This window comes from Hyla sarda, chromosome 10 (genome assembly GCF_029499605.1).
Source record: "Hyla sarda isolate aHylSar1 chromosome 10, aHylSar1.hap1, whole genome shotgun sequence".
NCBI classification, from domain to species: Eukaryota; Metazoa; Chordata; class Amphibia; order Anura; family Hylidae; genus Hyla; species Hyla sarda.
The window spans coordinates 34,498,376-34,517,924 of NC_079198.1; the positions used below are offsets into that span (position 1 = coordinate 34,498,376).

Genomic DNA, 19,549 nt, shown 5'->3' on the forward strand with positions numbered 1-19,549 from the left:
AAAAATCAAGTATGCAAATGTGACCACACCTCAAGAATATCACCCTACTGGGTACACAATGAATAAAAAATGAGACAGATGGTTTCTGAAAAAATGCTAATTTTAATAAAAAACAGAAATATCATTATAAAATAGTAGTTAAAAGATCAGAGCATTAGTAATAGTAAACTGTCATTGGGCCCTAATGTTGAAGCAACTACCTAAACAATTCTAGGATAGTCCATGGATATTGTTCCGAATTGGACCGTTAGTCCGGCAAAAAAAAAATACAGTAGATGTTTCAATGATGGCACAATTTTTAAAGTGGCATTAGATGGATTCACTCACAGTTTGTATAGAATGAATGGAACAGTCGCACCCTGGCTGCTGGTTCCGCACTGCGGCGGGCCAATGGAAACAAGTGCTGTATTCTCAGCGATGTTCTCGGCGTAAATGCCTTGGCAGCTGGAGGGTTCCGGCAAGGAGCTCCCTCGTAAGCGGGCCGTGGTGTCAGCAAACACCGATGTCGGTAACGGACTCACACTAGAAGCAGCAGACTTGTGGTAGGCTCGGTGAGCGAGATCAGTAGTTAGTGCAGCAGGTGGTTTGGGTTGCGAACTTCCGTGCCGGCTAAAGTTCAGATGTTGTTGGTAATTAAGGTAGTGCTTGTATAGCGCTCTGTTCAGATGAAACGGCCTAGACGCGTTTCAGGGTGCTCAAATCGACCCCTTCTTCAGTAGGCGAGTATGCTCTACTGAGTAGGCGACTACTGAGTTACAGCTAGGGTGAGACTGTTCCATTCATTCTATACAAACTGTGAGCGAATCCATCTAATGCCACTCTAACAATTGTGCCATCATTGAAACATCTACTGTATTTGTTTTTTTGCCGGACTAACGGTCCAATTCGGAACAATATTCATGGACTATCCTAGAATTGTTTAGGTAGTTGCTTCAACATCTATCTGTCATTAGGGCCCAATGACAGTTTACTATTACTAATGCTCTGATCTTTTAAATACTATTTTATATTGATATTTCAGTTTTTTATAAAAATTTGCATTTATTTCAGAAACCATCTGTCTCATTTTTTATTCATTGTGTACCCAGTAGGGTGATATTCTTGAGGTGTGGTTAAATTTGCATACTAGATTTGTATATTAGTTCTATTAAAAAATCTTAATCCTTCCAGTACTTATCAGCTGCTGTATGCTCCACAGGAAGTTATTTTCCTTTTTGAATTTTCTTTCTGTCTGACTACAGTGCTTTCTGCTGACACCTCTCTCCATATCAGGAACTGTCCAGAGCAGGAGAGGTTTGTTATGGGGATTTGCTCCTACTTTGGACAGTTCCTAAAATTGACAGAGGGTCAGCAGAGAGCGTCAGAAAGGATTAAGATTTTTAATAGAAGTAATTTACAAATCTGTTTAACTTTCTGGCACCAGTTGATTTAAAAAATAAATTTTTTTCCAGCGGAGTACCCCTTTAAAAAAATGGGAGGTAGATTCAAACTTTTATTAGGGAAGGGGTTAATTCCCTTTTATTACCTTTTTTCTTTGTCCCCATAGGGGGCTATAACATGCAATCTTGCAACTGCATACACTATTCAATGCTGAGCTTTGGCTCAGCATTGATCAGTATTATCGGTGTTCTGCGGCTCTAGCCTGCAGAGCCTGGCTGTGACATCAGAGCACTGATCGGACAGCGAGGAGGCAGGTAAGGGCCCTTCCGCCATCCACTCAGCTGATCAGGACCCGCGATTTCACCACGGATGTCCCAAACAGCTCCGCTGAAGCATGCTCAGCTCGTGAACATGCTTCAAACTATGGTAACGGAACCATGGCGTACAGGTACGCCCGTGGTCCTTCAGTACCAGGATGCAAGGGCGTACCTGTATGCCCTTCATCCTTAAGGGGTTAAGAGAGTGGACTATAGCAGAGCCACGGCCAAGGCTAGGTGGCCCTAAGAAGGTCAATGGCTTATTGCTTTATTACTTACAATTATCAATCAAATGTCAGCATTCATTTCTGGGCACTAAGACATGTTTTAAGATATATAGTAAAAAAACATATATTTAAGCACAGGATCACAAAACGTGAAATTTTACGAAGTGTGAACCCGGCCTTAACAAGAAAAGTCACATTAACATATATTGATATAGAGTAAATATGGTATAAAAAGTTACCTAAGCATAGGTCGTATAACAGAGTCCAAAGAGATCTTGATGTCTAATTCATACGCACATGAGAATTCCACATTGATCGTTCGGTCCCGTGTAATTATGTTACCGGTGTTGTTTGCACTCTCTATCCAGACAGTGTTTTTGTACATGATATGGGTGCCATTAGACTGTAATTTAATGCACAAGTCACAATTCTACTTGGTAATACAATAACAGATCAGAAAGACATTTTCTGCTATGACTAGAACAATCACACCAAAGCAGGAAAAAAACATATATGTATGGAATGCAAGTCGGTATGTCCTCTGTTGCGGTCTATGTGGCTGTGTTATTAGACCATGAGGTTAATATAAACATACAATAAAAGCATTTATAGTGAACATGAAATATTTATTTTAGGCCAAGGTCTGACAATATAACATTGAGCTATTGAGCCAGGTCTCATTCCCCATCCTCTACAGTCACTTGTCATAGCAGAAATGTCCTTCCTAGATGGTCGGCTCTATCATCACTTACCCCCCCCCCCCCCCCCCCCCCCCCCGCCGCCCCTTCCCTCAGCAGAAGCATTAGCCACAGGGAGGAATTGCGTGAGGATAGTCAGTCTTTTGAGTGTGTTGCAGAAATGGTGGAAGTGATAGCAGTGGATGGGCATAGCACTAGTGGGAATGGCGGTGGTAGGCATGGTGATAATACTGTAAGGCATCATGGTGAGTATGCTGAGGGGAAACAAAGAGCCCATAATCAGAGAACAGAAGTTCATGCTGAGAGGAATGGCAGGGACGATAAGGAAAAGTTTGATAATAACAATGTAGTGTTGGACAGGACATGAGAACCAGGGCTGTGTGTCGTCACCATATTCTGCACCTCTCTATAAGGCCCAAATCATCTGTCCAATGCACCAGACGGAGGTCTGCTGGTCAGATCAGCACAGATGAAAATTATTTTTTACCTTACCAGATTCAGGAAACGTGGCACCGTGCCATCTGCCAACAAAAAGTAAGCTGCGGCCAGGGCATGAGTTTAGGAACTCCCACCAGTCTACCCCTACTTGCTGTCCGCTGGCTACTACAACTACACTTGTCCACCACTTCCTGTTGTCCTCTGACTACAACTACCACAGTCTACCCCCTTGCTGCTACTACCAGCCAGGCCTACACATACACAAACCATGATTCCCCCCCAAAAATCCATGGAATGCTTGTAAAAATCCATTGTGTCTTTACTTGCAAGACTTAAAATCTGTTTTATTTCCAAAAAAAGGCAGCATTTTTGGAATGCTTGAATAAAGACATTTCGTCTTTCAATACCTCTGTGTGCATTTGAACCCTGACAAGAATCTGCTAACAAAAAGGGATACTTTATGCACCTTTATTGTAGTGTAAAAAGCATATAACATCTGCTATTGTGTTGTGTTTTTTAACAAGCTGTCAGTTACCATGGGTTCCTGCATGTTGGCAAACACGGTAATTTGGTTGATTCTCAAACAGAAATCTTTTTTTTCCTTACTAACCATTATATTAAAGGGGATGTGCAAATGTAGTAATAAAGATTTCTTTTCTTTTCTAGATACAACATATGTATGTAACTATGTAACTCTGCTCTTTTCTGTAGGCTATGCCTGGTAATATATTTCTGTTTGTGATCATATGCAAGCGATTGCCCTTTACCATGCTTGCCCAGTGCATTTTCCCAAAGCTGTGAAGAAGTCAGAGGGAGGATGAAGTTTTCCATAATAAATCTCTTTCCTTTCATATCTTTTCTCTTCAGCAAATGCTGTACACTTGATATTTTCATTTGAAGTATATGTACAAAACCATATATTAATGTACCTGCACAATATTACCACAGTTGCCTTTTGTGTTGTTTATTTGGAAAGAGATGAAATCTTCTCCCTCAATGCCAGGGCAGTGTCTATCATTAATCCGTACGCCTTCCCTCTCAAAACCGAGCTGAAACAGTTTGCATTTTGATATTGATACTTCCATTTGAGCAGCTTTACAGGTAACTTCAGCATCGATTATGTCATGGGTGTCTATGAAAGGACATAGAAAACTAACCATAAGGCATGGATATTTAAAGGGTAATCTAGTTTCTGCCATCAGTCCCGACTTGCTGCTGCCTCTTGACACAAGCCATGTGATCGCTCCAGTGAATCACTGACTACAGCAGTCACATGCCCCTTGTCAAGAGGAAGCAGGATATAGAGACCAGCATGGCATAAAGCAAGATTTGGAACTGTAGTACACTGTAAAGATGTTTTTTTTTTTTTAATATGTTCTGAGATGTTAAAAAAAACAAAAAACTAAACATCACCAGACAACCAGAGAGTCCCTGTAAGGCTGAGTACACAAAGTATGTTGTTGAGTATTTTGATTAGTCTTTTTAGCCAAAACCAAAAGTGGGTCCAAAACACAGAAAATCTTTGATTTTACTCTTTGTATTGTCCAAAATACTGTATGAATCCAGCCTTAATGTGCAACAATAACATTTATAAAGACACAACATTTATGATATATTAAATGAGCCCTTACGTCCTGAACATATACCTGGCCATATCCTTAGATTTTTTTCCACACAATGTGTGCCAAATCAGTAGTACATGGCATGGGCATACAGCTGTATATGTCTGAGTCATTTATTTGGTATATATGTTTCCATTTATTTGGTGTAAATGTCTCACCAACCTCTGAAAAAGTATTAGTGAAACATACGTGTTTCACTACTCTGGTTGGTAAATACTGTACATCTACAACTTTGGGCAGGTTAGGATGATTTTCATTTGCACTTTACATTGAACTTTATGTCAACCCAGCATGAACCCGCTTATTGAATTATTCTTAATAAGGTTATGTTTTTTGTGGAACCCCAATGTGGGAGTGCACCCTATAGGCCTAGTAATTAAATTTAATGCTTATACCATTTCCATAAACCGGTGGGTCCATGCAGCCACAAAGCTCTCCTCCGTTGTCCACTTCACAGCTTCTGTTTGGGCAGTCTGCACCTACACAAGGGTCTTCAATCACTCCTGCTACAATTGAAAACATGTACAGAACAATATAAGCCTATATAAAAAATTATTATTTTACATAACAACTATATTTTAGTTGTTTTAGACAGAACTAGTAGTCAACATTTCAAGCCCATGTTAACACAATGGGAGAGACTTATTTGTATAAAGTAAGTGAACCAAAAGGTGGCATTAGGTGTATACTGGCAGAAAGTAATTTAACAGTCAGACAAGGATGCTTTTATTTTATTAAGCAGACAACAGAGTAGCACAACACTAAAGAATCGAAAGAGATACGTGTTAATTCATTATTTAATTATAAAGGAAACAAAGGAGCATATTTTCGAGACACATAATAAAATACATACAAATAAAGCCCACATTCCCCCCCCCCCCCCCAAAAAAAAAAAAATGTGGATGGCTAGGAAAATGTACTGAAATAATGGAAAAATCCGATAAGGCTTTCAGGAAGGTTTATGACCAAGTAGCACAGGGAAGGAGTCAGGGGAAGCTTAAAGGGGTACTCCTCCAAAAAACATCTTATATATAAAGGATAGGGGATAAGATGTCTAATCGCGGTGGTTCCGCCGCTGGGGACCCCGTGATCTCCAGCTCAGCAGCGGCGGCATCCGGAAAATGGAAGCTTGGAGCTTCTGTATTCGTGACGTCAAGCCATGCCCCCTTCATTCATGTGTATAGGAGGGGGTGTGACGGCTAGTACGTAGCCGTCATGCCTCCTCCCATAGACATGAATGGCAGTGGCCTCGCAGCTGTAGTCACCAGTCATCCGGCACAGAGCGGAGTTCGCTCTGTGCACGGATGACTGGGGTGGGAACCCCCGCAATCAGACATCTTATCACCTATTCTTTGGATAGGGGATAATATGTTGTGGTAGCCCAGTACAGGAGGTGCACCCTTGTACCCTTACTGCCCTGTCAGGCAGCCTCCATACAGTGTCCCCTGGGCCCCCCTGCACCTGTTCCCCTTGTTCCTGTGCTTCTATGCCTATGTTATGCTGTGTATTGTATATAAAATGCATTATAGTTTTAAGAACAGTTGACATGTGATTAACCTGTTGTAATGTGATTGTAATCCAGTGAGGTATCAGTGACCATGTGAACTATGGATTACCTATGGGACCGCACAGAGTCTCCCCCATATAAGCCCTGAGTGGAGCCTCTGCTCTCTCTCTCTCTCTTAGTCTTTGCTGAGGAACAGTGAGGTCAAGTCCTAGTTGTGTGTCTGGTGTCCAAAGGAGGCCTAAAGCCTGTCAAACAGCAATGGATTCTCAAGACCATTTCCCCACAGGTCAAGTCAAAGCCTGGTAAGCTACAGAAGGGGTGAAGTCAGTAATAGTATGTCATAGTCAAGTCAGTCCAAGTCATTCTGTCTCAAGTCAGCGTAGCCTGCATCCAAATTGTCCAAGTCCACTATAAGTCCCATCAAGCCCTTAGGTCTCTGAAGTCACTGGTCACCTCTGTACACTGGCTGTATAGCCAAGCTGTATAGACTGTTAAACCTGTCTGACTCAGTAAAGCTGCCATTGTTCCGTAACTTGGTATCGGAGTCATTATTTGCCCCCGTGCCTAGTCCAGGATCCAGCGGTATTCCTTCGGGTGTAGAAGATAAACCACGCCCTAGTATCACGAATACAAGGGTTAATGCCATCTGCCCTTAGGGCAATTACATCTTCCCTGCATCACACCCTCACCACAAAGTTTTTCGGCTGAGTACCCCCTCAAAACCTGTTAGGCTCATCACTAGTGATATAACTTGCATCCATCTAGGATAGGGCAGTGTTATAAAGTAATTTAAAGGACAACTGCAGCAGCATTACACTTATCCCCTGCACGGGAGCGCCGCGGCCCCGTACAGGAGATCGCCGGGGGCCCCAGCGTTCGGACCCCCCGCGATCAAACACATCCCCTATCTTGAGGATAGGGGATAAGTGTTTGTAACGCTGCAGATGTCCTTTCATATAATGTCATGGTACTTGCTGTGTTTACATATGAAGCATATTGCCTGATATATGACACTATCTTCCTTATGCCACTTCTTGGTAGGCTAACTGTATACCAATATTTTGCACCAAAATTATAGCACACGGTATTGACAATCTGTAACATTTTAAGACTTCTTTTAGCCAATCACCTTATTGTAGATACTTTCACAAGGTGTAAAATGAATATAACACATACCATAATAATAAATCTTGCTGTTGCTTAAAGGGGTTATTTTAAGATCTAAATTGTTCCCACTATCCACAGGATAAGGGATGACTAGCCGATCAGTGGGGTCAGTATGCTGTAATCCCTACCAATCCCAAAACCAGAGGGCTATTGTTCTGATGAGCGCACATGAATAATGGAAAGCCTCATAGAAAATTAAAATGAATGCTGGCTGGGTATGCGCACTGCTACTCTATTCATTTAGGGAATAGTGATGTTGCGAACATAAAATTTTCGGTTCACGAACGGCGAACTTCCGCAAATGTTCGCGAACCAGCGAACCGGGTGACCCACCATTGACTTCAATGGGCAGGCAAATTTTAAAACCCACAGGGACTCTTTCAGGCCACAATAGTGATTTAAAAGTTGTTTCAAGGGGACTAATACCTGGACTGTGGAGTGCTGGAGGGGTATCCATGGCAAAACTCCCATGGAAAATTACATAGTTGATGCAGAGTCTGGTTTTAATCCACAAAGGGCATAAATCACCTATTATTCCTAAATTCTTTGAAATAACGTGCTTTAGCCCCCTTTAGGCAGCCCATAGAGCCCCCCTTTAGGCATCACATATTTATATCCCCCCTTTAGGCAGCACATAGATTCCCCCATTTTAGGCAGCACATAGTTAGAGCCTCCCTTTAGACAGCACATAGAGCCCCCTTTAGGCAGCACATAGGTAGAGCCTCCCTTTAGGCAGCACATAGTTAGATCCCCCCTTTAGGATCACATAGTTAGATCCCCCCTTTAGGCAGCACATAGATTACCCATGTTAGGCAGCACATAGTTAGGGCCCCCCTTTAGGCAGCACAAAGAGCCCCCCTTTAGGCAGCACATAGATTCCCCCATATTAGGCAGCACATAGTTAGAGCCTCCCTTTAGGCAGCACATAGAGCCCCCTTTTAGGCAGCATATATTTAGATCCCCCCTTTAGGCAGCACATAGATTCCCCCATATTAGGCAGCACATAGTTAGAGCCCCCCCTTTATGCAGCACATAGAGCCCCCTTTAGGCAGCACATATTTAGATCCCCCTTTAGGCAGCAAATAGATTCCCCCATATTAGGCAGCACATAGTTAGAGCCCCCCTTTAGGCAGCACTGGTTTTATTTCACAGCCAAAAAAGGTATTTTTTTTATTTGAACAACTGGCACACCAAATGTGATTTGCACTAGTGTGACAATGAGCAAAAAAGGTTGCCAGCGGAGTTCCCCTTTTAAGCAGAGGTCCCCAACCAGGGTGCCTCCAGTAGTTGCAAGACACACGGACTGAACTTATAGCCCTTTTAATACTGTAGTTAGTTGCTTGAAGGAACTTAAGTTTTACACTGGAGTACCCCTTTTAACCAGCAGTTCCCTCCCAACCAGGGTGCCTCCAGCTGTTGCAAGACACACGGACTGATATTTGAGCCCTAAAAAGGGCTTTTTTGAGTGCTGTCCTTAAAACAGATGTTAGACTAGTGCTTTAGGAGTAAAGTGGACCCTGAGTACACCACCTAGCAGCAACCTAGCTATCGCTTTCCCTATACAGCAAGAGCAGCTTCTCTGACCCTCCACTTTCTAAGCCTGCAGCATGCCGAATGAAGGTAAAATGGCATCCGTGCAGGAGGTAGGAGGGTCTGGAAGGGAGGGACTGCTGTTGATTGGCTGTAATGTGTCTGCTGACTCACAGGGTCAAAGTTTACCGCAATGTTAAAGTATAGGGGGCGAATCGAACTTCACATATGTTCGCCCGGCGATGCGAACGCGAACATGCTAAGTTCGCCGGGAACTGTTCACCGACGAACAATTCGCGACATCTCTATTAGGGAACAAATAAACTCTATATCGGTGGTGGTCCCAACTGACAAATTCCAACCACTCAACTAGTTATCCCCCATTATGTGGATAGGGTAAAACTTTTGACCTTGGGATAATAAATCCTCCCAGCTCCCCTTCCTCACTGTTGTACAAAAGGCCAATCAGCTTGAAAAAGAAAATTAATGTTCAATGTTAAACATATAAGGGGAGATTTATCAAAACCTGTCCAGAGGAAAAGTTGCTGAGTTGCCCATAGCAACCAATCAGATTGCATCTTTAATTTTTCACAGGCCTTTTTAAAAATGAAAGAAGCGATCTGATATGGGCAACTCAGCATCTTTTCCTCTGGACAGGTTTTGATAAATCTCTCTCATAGACTGCGTTTATTTGTGATGCATTTGTAAAGTCTTTAGACTCTCACTTTTTTCTCATTATATTAAGGTCTTGACCTGAAATGTAAATAGTTTAGGTTTTCACTCATCGACCTGCACTCAATACCCAATAATGAAAATGTAAGAAAAGAATTGCAATTTTTTTTTGTAAATTTATTAAAAAGGAAATTAGCATGGACTCTTTGTTCTGACACTTAAAATTTAGCTTGGGAGCCTCCCATGTCTCTTGATCCTCTTAGGGACGTTTCTACACCATGATTGGAGTCACCTGTGGTAAATTCAGCTGATTGGATAGGATTTGGAAACACACACCCCTGTCTTTATAAGGTCTCACAGCTGAACATGCATATTAGAGCAAAAATCAAGCTATGAGGAGGAATTAACTGCCTGTAGAGCTCAGAGACAGCATTATGCAGAGACACAGATCTGAAGTATAAATAAGGGAACAAATAAAACTTCTGCATTGAAAGTTTCCATGAACTTGATGAAGGGGCTAAACCCCAAAATGTGTAATCAGTTTATTCTGCTAATAAAGTTCATTTGAACTGGATACTTCATCTGTTTGAGTGTTCCCTGAACTTGCAGCCCCCGATAGAGATTCTTTTCATGCTTTATTCCTATGGAGTGGCCTCCATAGTTCTTGAAAGGAAGAAGTTTGGAATCCGGATACTTCCCACAGCTGGCTGCCCACCAAAATAATTATTTGGTGAAAAGGGTCTTGGCATGAGAGGTCACAAGTTACAGAAGCGATCCAGAGGAAACAGAAAAAATAGATGCTAGGTGAGAAGTTCTGGATATGGCGGTCCGAGAGGGCTGACCCCACAATCAACCACTAATCCTCTATCCTGTGGATAGTGAGCTAAACCTGTCTGTTGTTGGGATCAGTCAATTATCAGGCCTCATTCGGAGGATCGCGGGGGTCCCAGAGGTTATCTCCTTCCCCCTCCTCCCCGATCAGATATTTATCTCCTATCCCCTTTAATCAATGTATACAGTATGTACTAGTTTAATCTGTGTATTAGTAATAAACTTTGACATTATTGGTCGCAGGAATGTAAGCGATTTATCATTGCAACCAAAAACTTGGGGGAAGATTTATCAAAACCTGTCAAGAGGTAAAGTTGCTGAGATGCCCATAGCAACCAATCAGATCGCTTCATTAAAATTTTAGAGTTTTTTGAAAATGAAAGAAGCAAGCTGATTGGTTGCTATGGGCAACTCAGCAACTTTTCCTCTTGACAGGTTTTGATAAATCTCCCCCTTGGTTTTTATGGTTGTCAGGATAGTCTTGCCCTCTCCAGTATTTTTAATCTTATTTATTCTATATATTTTTTTTATAGGGCTGACATTTTTAATACTCTGCAAAGGTTATCACATTGGCCCTGTTCACAATGTGGCGTACAATATATCCTCAGTATGTTTTGGAGTGTGAAAAAAAAAACGTAGGCACCTAAAAGAAACGCAGGGATGCAAACACAGAGAATAAACAGATTTCATCTTTGTTACCTCAGCCCTGCAAGCCAACAGTTAGTCACAGTTTTTTCTCAATATTGCATACTTCTAAGGTCAACATCACACATACCATAAATAATACACTGTGAAACCAGGGTGGAAATCTGTATAAAGTTTAACCTCGGGTGTCCCCTATTGTAATGCACAGATAAATGCAGCATGATTGATATTTATATATGATATATATCTTAATGCTGCATCTGAATTTCACAGAGTTTTGTACAACATAACTAGCTGTACTGCTTTATCAATACAGTACATACCCTCATGTTATGTTACAAGTTCTATCTACAGTGTAAGGCACAGTTTACTGTGACAGATCTGTCATGTGATGGATCTAAGAGGTCACACATAGACCAGTTTGACATAAAGGGGTGCTCCACCCCTAGACATCTTATCCCTATTCAAAGGAGCAGTAGGACCCCCCACGATCTTAGCTGCGGCACCCCGGACATCCAATGCAAAAAGCAAACTTTGCCGGATGACTTGGCGATGTGGGGCGGAGGCTCCTGACATCATGGTCATACCCTCTCAATGCAAGTCTATTAGAGGGGGCATGATAGCCGTCATGCCCCCTCCCATAGACTTGCATTGAGGGGGCGTGGCAGTGACATCACGAGCGGGACACGGCTGTGATGTCACGAGTCTCTAGCACTTCACCCGATGCTCTAAACGAATGCCGGGTATAGCAGGGAGATCGTGGGGGTCCCCAGCGGAGGGACCCCTGTGATCAGACATCTTATCCCTTATCCATTGGATAGGGGATAAGATGTCTAGGGGTGGAGTACCCCTTCAATGTCTGTCCACTTTTACAGCCTGTATATGTTAACCAAAGTCATTTCCAAATGACATAAAAACATAATTCAGACTTACAGCAATTCTCCTTCTCAATCCACTCTGTGCTTAGAATTCCAAATGATCGGCATGCTTCTCCATAGGCAGCTAAAGAACCACATAACTGAATCTTCTTATTGTTGTAGCATCCATCCAGAAAACAAGATTCATAAAAAGGAACCGGATCCAACAGACCATAACATGGCTGGAAGAAGCCTTTCATATCAGTGAGTTTCAGGCAATATCCATCGCTTTGAAGCTTCTGGATTTGGACATTGTCACAAGTGGAGGCATACTGAGAGTACTGAAGTTCATTGCAGCTAAAAAAAGAAAAAAAAAAGTGTCTCCATTAACAACTTCTTCTGCAATTACTTTTTTATTTTATGTTCTTGATTGTTGCATTTACATGCTATAGTGCATAAAAAATAGTAATAAAATAGTAACAATATTTAGTGCTGCTGCAACCCTTTTGTGTAATAGTATTTAAATGAAATTCACTAAACTTGTAACTGCAAATAAATTGCATCAAAATATTCTAACATCAGCAGGGCAGAAAGACAGTTGGCTAAATAGTACTAAGTTGCTGAATCAATAAACACTCAATAAAGATACAATCTGTTCAGTAGCCTTTTTTTTTTTTTTTTTATAGATCCAGGTACCAGGTATAAGCTTGAGGTGCTCAGGTCATCAGAGTCATTTTTGTCACCTTCAGTAATGACAAGAGAAATGTGCAGAATGTATGGGCTGATGGTCAGTCCTGTCTGAGATGTAGTTTAGAGATGAGCAAATTTTAGAAAAATTCGATTTGCCTGATTTGACAAATTTTCCCAAAAAATTTGGTTCATTCTGAAACTGTTCATGGAGAATCTGTATTAAAAACAGCTATTTCTGGCTTACAGAGAGCCTCAATAGGGGTGTAGAACACTTTGCCTTGCTGTAACACGCATATGGTGTGTGCTGGGTTAGTGAAATAATACTGTTATTCAGTATGACATGCAGATTAGAGGAGTCGCTATTAGAATCACTGTGGCAGAACGGCACAATAACAGAGTCTGGAGGTGGCATCAGTATGAGAAGACCATATAGTGGCTGAATGACACAGCATGGAGGTGGCAGCAGCATGAGGAGACCATATAGTGCCTGAATGACACAGCATGGAGGTGACAGAAGCATTAGGAGACCATATAGTGGCTGAATGACACATCATGGAGGTGGCGGCAGCATGAGGAGACCATATAGTGGCTGAATGACACAGCCTGGAGGTGGCAACAGGCTGACGAGGCCATTGGGCCTCACAATTGAAAAGATTAAGGATATTTTTTAACATTTAAACTGAAGATTTCAAAAAGATGAACCTAAAAAGTTTTATTTAATGTGCCAGCAGCATGAGGAGACCACATGGCAGTACAGTGACACAGCCTGGAGGTGGCGGAAGCATGAGTAGACCATATAGTGGCTGAATGACACAGCCTGTAGTTGGCGGCAGCATGAGGAGACCATATAGTGGCTGAATGACACAGCCTGGAGTTGGCGGCAGCAAGATCAGACCATATAGTGGCTGTATGACACAGCCTGGAGTTGGCGGAAGCATAAAGAGACCATATAGTGGCTGAATGACACAGCCTGGAGGTGGCAGAAGCATGAGGAGACCATATTGTTGCAGAATGAGACAGCCTGAAGGTGGCAGCAGCATGAGGAGAACATATGGATGCAGTATGAGACAGCCTGGTGATGGCATCAGCAGCATCAGGAGTTCTGAAAGTGACCCGGTGACATCGTGGGGTGATGGATGGCAATACCAGTACCTGGTGAAGAAGGTGGGTGAAAAAAAGGAGAACTTGGCATCAGATTTGTGGCATCAGGCGGGTGGCAGAATCAGAATAGTAGCTGAGGCAGGTAGGCAGAAGAAAATGGTCTCTTTTGTAAAAGTGTTAGTGTGCACAAGTAAGTGTTGAGGATATACATTACGTAAAACTTAACTTTTAATAATATTCTTAGGATAAAATGTATGTACCCAAACTTTTTTTTAATCAAACAAAGGGAAAGGTGTGCAAAAATCAGCACGTGCCACCTACACCACCAAGTATTGATGTGATGCAAAGACCTCTAAAAGGTGGAAGGGAACAACATATGGTTCATTGTAACCTGTGGGGGTAAAAACTTCCCCTGTAGGGCCCTACTCTCGCATCATTAATTCCTTTCTTGACAAGTGTTACTCGCCTTAAAAAGGGTAGCCCCACACAGAAAACTCTCCCTATTTCCACCTAAAAACCCTGTAAAATGGCAGTGTTTGTAGGTGGAAATAGGGAGAGGTTCCTGTGTGGGGCCGCCCTTTTTAGGGCCAGTAACACTTGCCAAGAAGGGAAGTTTTCACCCTCACGGGTTACAATGGACCGTACGTTTGTCACGCACCTGGATGTAGGCTGTCACGAAGCTGGAAGTGGATCCTCCACCTGTGTGGCAGATGACTCGGGCCGAATCGGGGAGCGGAGTCTACGGTGCTGCTGGTTTTTACCAGAGCCCGCTGAAGGCAGGATGGGCTTGCTGCGGCAGGCGACACCCAGGTCGCTACCCCCGACACGGCTCGACCACACAGGTAACTGGGCAAGGTGAGGTACCGAAGGATAAGGCTGTTGCGTAGTTAAACGTAGTAGAAGGTCAAGGAAGGCGGCAAAGGTTGGTAGTCAAAAAACGTAGCAGGAAGGTCAGGATACACGGGAATGGCAAAACAGGCAATGGGAACGCTTTCTCTCAGGAAAATGGCACTGAAGATCTGGCAGAGAAGTGTGGAGGGACTTATAGAGTAGTGTCAGGTGTTACACATAAATTAAGGGCGTACTGGTGCTTTCAACTTCAGAGCTCTGGCGCGCGCGTGCCCTAGGAGATGGGGACACGCACGCCGGACACAATGGAGGAGGTGGCAGAGGAGCGTGGTAAGTGACGGGCCAGGACTCGCATGCGGGCGCGTCCCGCGATGCGAATCCTGGCCCCGCCGGGAGCAGGGACAATGCGCAGGGACAATGCGCTCATGGCCGACGCGTGCGACCGGAGCGCAAGCAGTAACAGTACCCCCCCGCCCTTTTGGTCTCCTTTTGACCTCCTCAGGAATTTCTTGAGAAGGTCTTTGAACGGAAGGAGAGATGTCCCTTTGAGAAAAACGGTTGAAGATGGCTGGTTTCTGGAGGGAAACATGGAAAGAATTCGGGATCCGGAGAGAGGAGGGAAGATCGAGGGAATAATCCACAGGATTGAGCTGTTTCTTGACTTTATAGGGACCCAAATAACGAGGACCTAGTTTATAACTGGGTGTCATGAAACCGATATATTTAGTAGATAGCCAGACTTTGTCACCAGGAGAATATTCAGGAGGAGGACGTCTCTTCTTGTATGCCTGAAATTTCATGCGAGAAGTAGCCTGAAGAAGTGAAAGACGTGCCTTTTGCCAGATGGAAGAAAAATTACGTAGTTGTTCATCTACAGCAGAAACTCCAGAAGAAGAGGACAAAGGATGAGGAGGACGAGGGTGAAGTCCATAGACCACAAAGAAGGGAGAAGCACCTGTGGAATCGGAATCCTTGTGGTTGTAGGAGAATTCTGCCAAAGGTCGCAGATCGACCCAGTCATCTTGACATGCAGAAATAAAATGGCGTAGATAGTCCCCCAAAACCTGATTCAACCTCTCGACCAGTCCATTGGATTGTGGATGGTAAGCCGAGGAGAAATCCAACTTAATTTGTAGATGTGAGCATAGGGCCCGCCATAATTTAGAGATGAACTAAACCCCTCGGTCAGAAACAATATGGTAAGGGAGTACATGCAAATGAAAGATATGATGAAGAAAAAGTTTGGCAAGCTGTGGCGCTGATGGAAGGCCAGGTAGCGGTACAAAATGAGCCATTTTAGAAAATCGATCCACTACCAGCCATGAGACACTATTACCATGGGAAGATGGAAGGTCTGTAATGAAATCCATGGCAATATCAGACCAAGGAAGCTCAGGAACTGGCAAGGGCTGAAGCAGACCTGCTGGCTTGGATCGGGGAGTCTTGTCCCGGGCACAGACTGAGCAGGACCGAACAAAATCAACAACATCCTTTTTCAAAGTTGGCCACCAATAATGTCTGGAGATGAGTTATAGGGACTTACGAATACCAGGATGGCTGGCCAGAAGAGAACAATGTCCCCATTCCAAGACTCAGAGTTTCATACGAGGAGATACGCAAGTTTTTCCCGGAGGAATGTATCTGGGAGCGGAGTCTACGGTGCCGCTGGTTTTCACCAGAGCCCACCGCAAGGCAGGATGGGCTTGCTGCGGCAGGTAACACCCAGGTCGCTACCCCCGACACGGCTCGACCACACAGGTAACTGGGCAAGGCGAGGTACCGAAGGATAAGGCTGTAGCGTAGTCAAACGTAGCAGAAGGTCAAGGAAGGCGGCAAAGGTTGGTAGTCAAAAAACATAACAGGAAGGTCAGGACACATGGGAATGGCAAAAAAGGCAATGGGAACGCTTTCTCTCAGGCAAATGGCACTGAAGTTCCGACAGAGAAGTGTGGGAGGTGCAGAGACTTAGAGAGTAGTGTCAGGTGTTACACATAATTATGGGCGTACTGGCCCTTTAAATTTCAGAGCTCCGGCACGCGCGCACCCTAGGAGATGGGGACACGTGCGTGGGAGCTGAGACACAGTGGAGGAGGTGCCAGAGGAGCATGGTAAGGGACGGGCCTGTACTCACATGCGGGTGCGTCCTGCGATGCTCCCTTCCACCTTTTAAAGGTCTTTGCATTACATCAATACTTGGTGGGTACATAAATTTTATCCTAAGAAAAGTAAGGTTATAGCTAATGCATATCCTCAATACTTACTTGTGATCTGATGCTGAGGAATGTCTGTAACTGGGGAGCAGCAACCTAAATATGTTTTGAACTATCCATATTTGTGAAATGTTGGTGTGGTGCCACAGTCAATCTGCTCTGATGCATCAGGCATTGGTGAGTGGAAATCCTGACTGATCCATGCATGATTCATATTCACAAAAGGTCAGTCTCTCCACATTTTTCGTGGACAGATGAGTTCTCCTTGGGGTTACTATGGCCCCCACTGCACTAAACACCTGCTCTGATGGCACATTACTGGCCATGCAGGACAGCTTTTCTAGGGCAAGCTCTGCTAGTTGTGGCCACAAATCAAGTTTGGCTGCCCAGAAGTCCAGCAGCATGGTCATTTCAAGGTATGCCACCACCTGCTGGTTCAGGTCCAGCTCCAGGTCTACCTGCTGCTGATGAGTTGCTTCACTATGCAGGGGAAGAAAACTACTCATCTGCGACTGTAGACTCAGGCTGCTGCTGATGGAGCTGGTACTGTTCCTGCCACCCCCCCCCCTCCCCTGCAGCCATGGCAGTGGAAGGTGAGAACAGAGGGCCTGCGAGAGGATGGACGATGGCGCAGATAGGCCAACTAACTATGTAGGATGTCTCTGTAGTAGGTCAGTTTGTCCTCCCTCTCAGTGAGTATAAAAAACGCCCCCATTTTGTGCTGGTACTGAGGATCCAATAGGGTGAAGAGCCACAAGTCACCCTGTTGCCGAATGTGACAATTCAGCGGTCACTACACAAGCAAGTGAGCATGCATTGTGCCATTTGTGCAAGTGACTCAGAGGGACTACTTACCTCCATCGCCACTGCATACTGCCACAGTGTGTCTGGGTCCTCTGTCTCGCCTTCCTTATATAACCCTCTAGCTCCTCTGACTGCTCCTGCTCCTCCACTCCTGTCAGATGAAAAGAAAAACCGCACATCTCCTAAAACTTAAACTGTGCTCCACTGTGCCCCTCCTCCCCCTCCTCCAGTTCAGCCCCCACAGGGCTCATGTGGCCGTGAGATGTAGGTGCCACTTCACCAGTGCCCTGACCAGTCATCGTTTCCAACACATGTTGCAGTAAACGAAGCAGTGGAATGACATCCCGTAATCCTGGCGACTGACTAATAAGGTGGCTTCCTCAAAGGGCCTGAGCAAACGTCAGGTGTCACGTATGAGCTGCCACTGGTTGACATTGAAGTTATACCGGGTAGTTCCCCTATCCGATTGGATCATCAAGAAATCGGTGATGGCTTTTCTCTGTTCGCATAGTCTGTCTAACCTATGGAGGGTGGAATTCCAACGTGTGGAAACGTCGCAAATCAGACTATGTTGGGGGATGCCGTTCAAACGCTGCAGCTAAAGGAGGATGTGCTTTGCTGTGTACGAGTGGCTAAAGTGCATGCAAAGTTTCCTTTCCATTGTTTGGACATCCTGGAGATGGGGGGAACACTTCAGGTACCGCTTGACAACCAGATTGAACACGTGTGCCATGCAGGGCGTATGCCTCAGGCTTCCTTGTCTTCCCGTTGTCGGCCACCATGGTTCCCATTGCCAGTTTTCATGGAGTAAGCCATGATTCGATTTCTTGATGATTGACTTTCAGCAGTTCCTCACCTGTGTGACTCAGTTCGCCAAGGCAAACCATGTGAAGAACAGCTTGACACCACCGTGCCCTGCACACATGGTATGCTGGAGGGGCACTGAGACTTGTCCGTGCAGTGGAGGCTGAGGACACGGTAGAGAACGAGGAGGCGGAGGCGCATACTGTCACCCGACCAATGGCCTGAAAGCGTCAAGGCAGAAGCGGCGTCACCTGTCCAAGTCGCTGTTGTGGCTGTGCAGGAACCACATTCACCAAGTGGGCCGTAAAGGACGTGTATTGTCCCTGACTGTAGTTACAGCTTCACATATCGGTGCTGCCATGGACTTTTGTACACACTGACAGGCTCAAGGACTGGACAACCTTCTGTTCCACAAAATTGTGCAGGGCATGTGCTGCCTTCTTCGCAAAGAAATGAAGGCTTGGGACTCTTCACCTCGGTGAAAAGGGAGGGACTGCAGCACCAGCAACTTGGACGGGAGCACATTCAGCTTCTGCGTCATAGGATGAGTGGGCGCATACTGTTGTCTCTTGGACATGGCTTTGCCGATGGATTGCTGGCAGAATGACTGGCTCGAAGAAGGAAAAGCAGGAGCATCTGGAGCGACAGAAGGAGGGTATGACATACAGCTCCCTTCGGCTGAGGTTGTGGAGCCATGGCTGGCTGAAACAAGTAGCGATGTGCCACTGGGTGATGCAGCAGGCTGGGCCACCACATCGGAGCCACGGTTCTCCCAGGCTGCTTTATGGTGACGCTGCATATGTTGATGCAAGGCCGTGGTGCCAACATTGGGACCCTGGCCACGTTTCCCCTTCGGCTGACACATCTTGCATGTGGGCAGGTTTACATCCTCCAGATGCTTGATGTAAAACTGACACACCGCAGAGTAGCTGATTTTCCCACCAACAGTCTGCACTGATTGACTGCTACTGCCGCCGACTCCAGGAACCCCTGTTTTACTACCTCCCGGGAAGGTAAACTGCCGTGAAGCAGGTGGTCTACCCCAGGCATATTTGGCTGCAGACTTTCCACTTCTGCCACCATGATGACTGCCAACCATGCTACCACCTTGCTGGCTCAGCTGCTGCCTCATGGGCAACCTGCAATAATCTTCTCTTGATAATGATGAAGCCCCTTCTGCACCCGGCTCCCAAGTGTGAT

The 19,549-nt window shown here is 44.7% G+C and overlaps 1 protein-coding gene across 1 annotated transcript in view; it reads right to left on the minus strand.

Annotated features, from left to right (window-relative positions):
• The window catches only part of TECTA (tectorin alpha), a 271,389-nt gene that overhangs the window by 48,438 nt on the left and 203,402 nt on the right, over positions 1-19,549 (minus strand). Inside the window, exons 17-20 of the mRNA XM_056544773.1 lie at positions 11,968-12,248; positions 5,078-5,188; positions 3,990-4,192; positions 2,164-2,327 (exon numbers count right to left, since the gene is read on the minus strand). Coding sequence (XP_056400748.1) covers positions 2,164-2,327; positions 3,990-4,192; positions 5,078-5,188; positions 11,968-12,248 — 759 coding nt within the window. The remainder of the gene's footprint in view (positions 1-2,163; positions 2,328-3,989; positions 4,193-5,077; positions 5,189-11,967; positions 12,249-19,549) is intronic.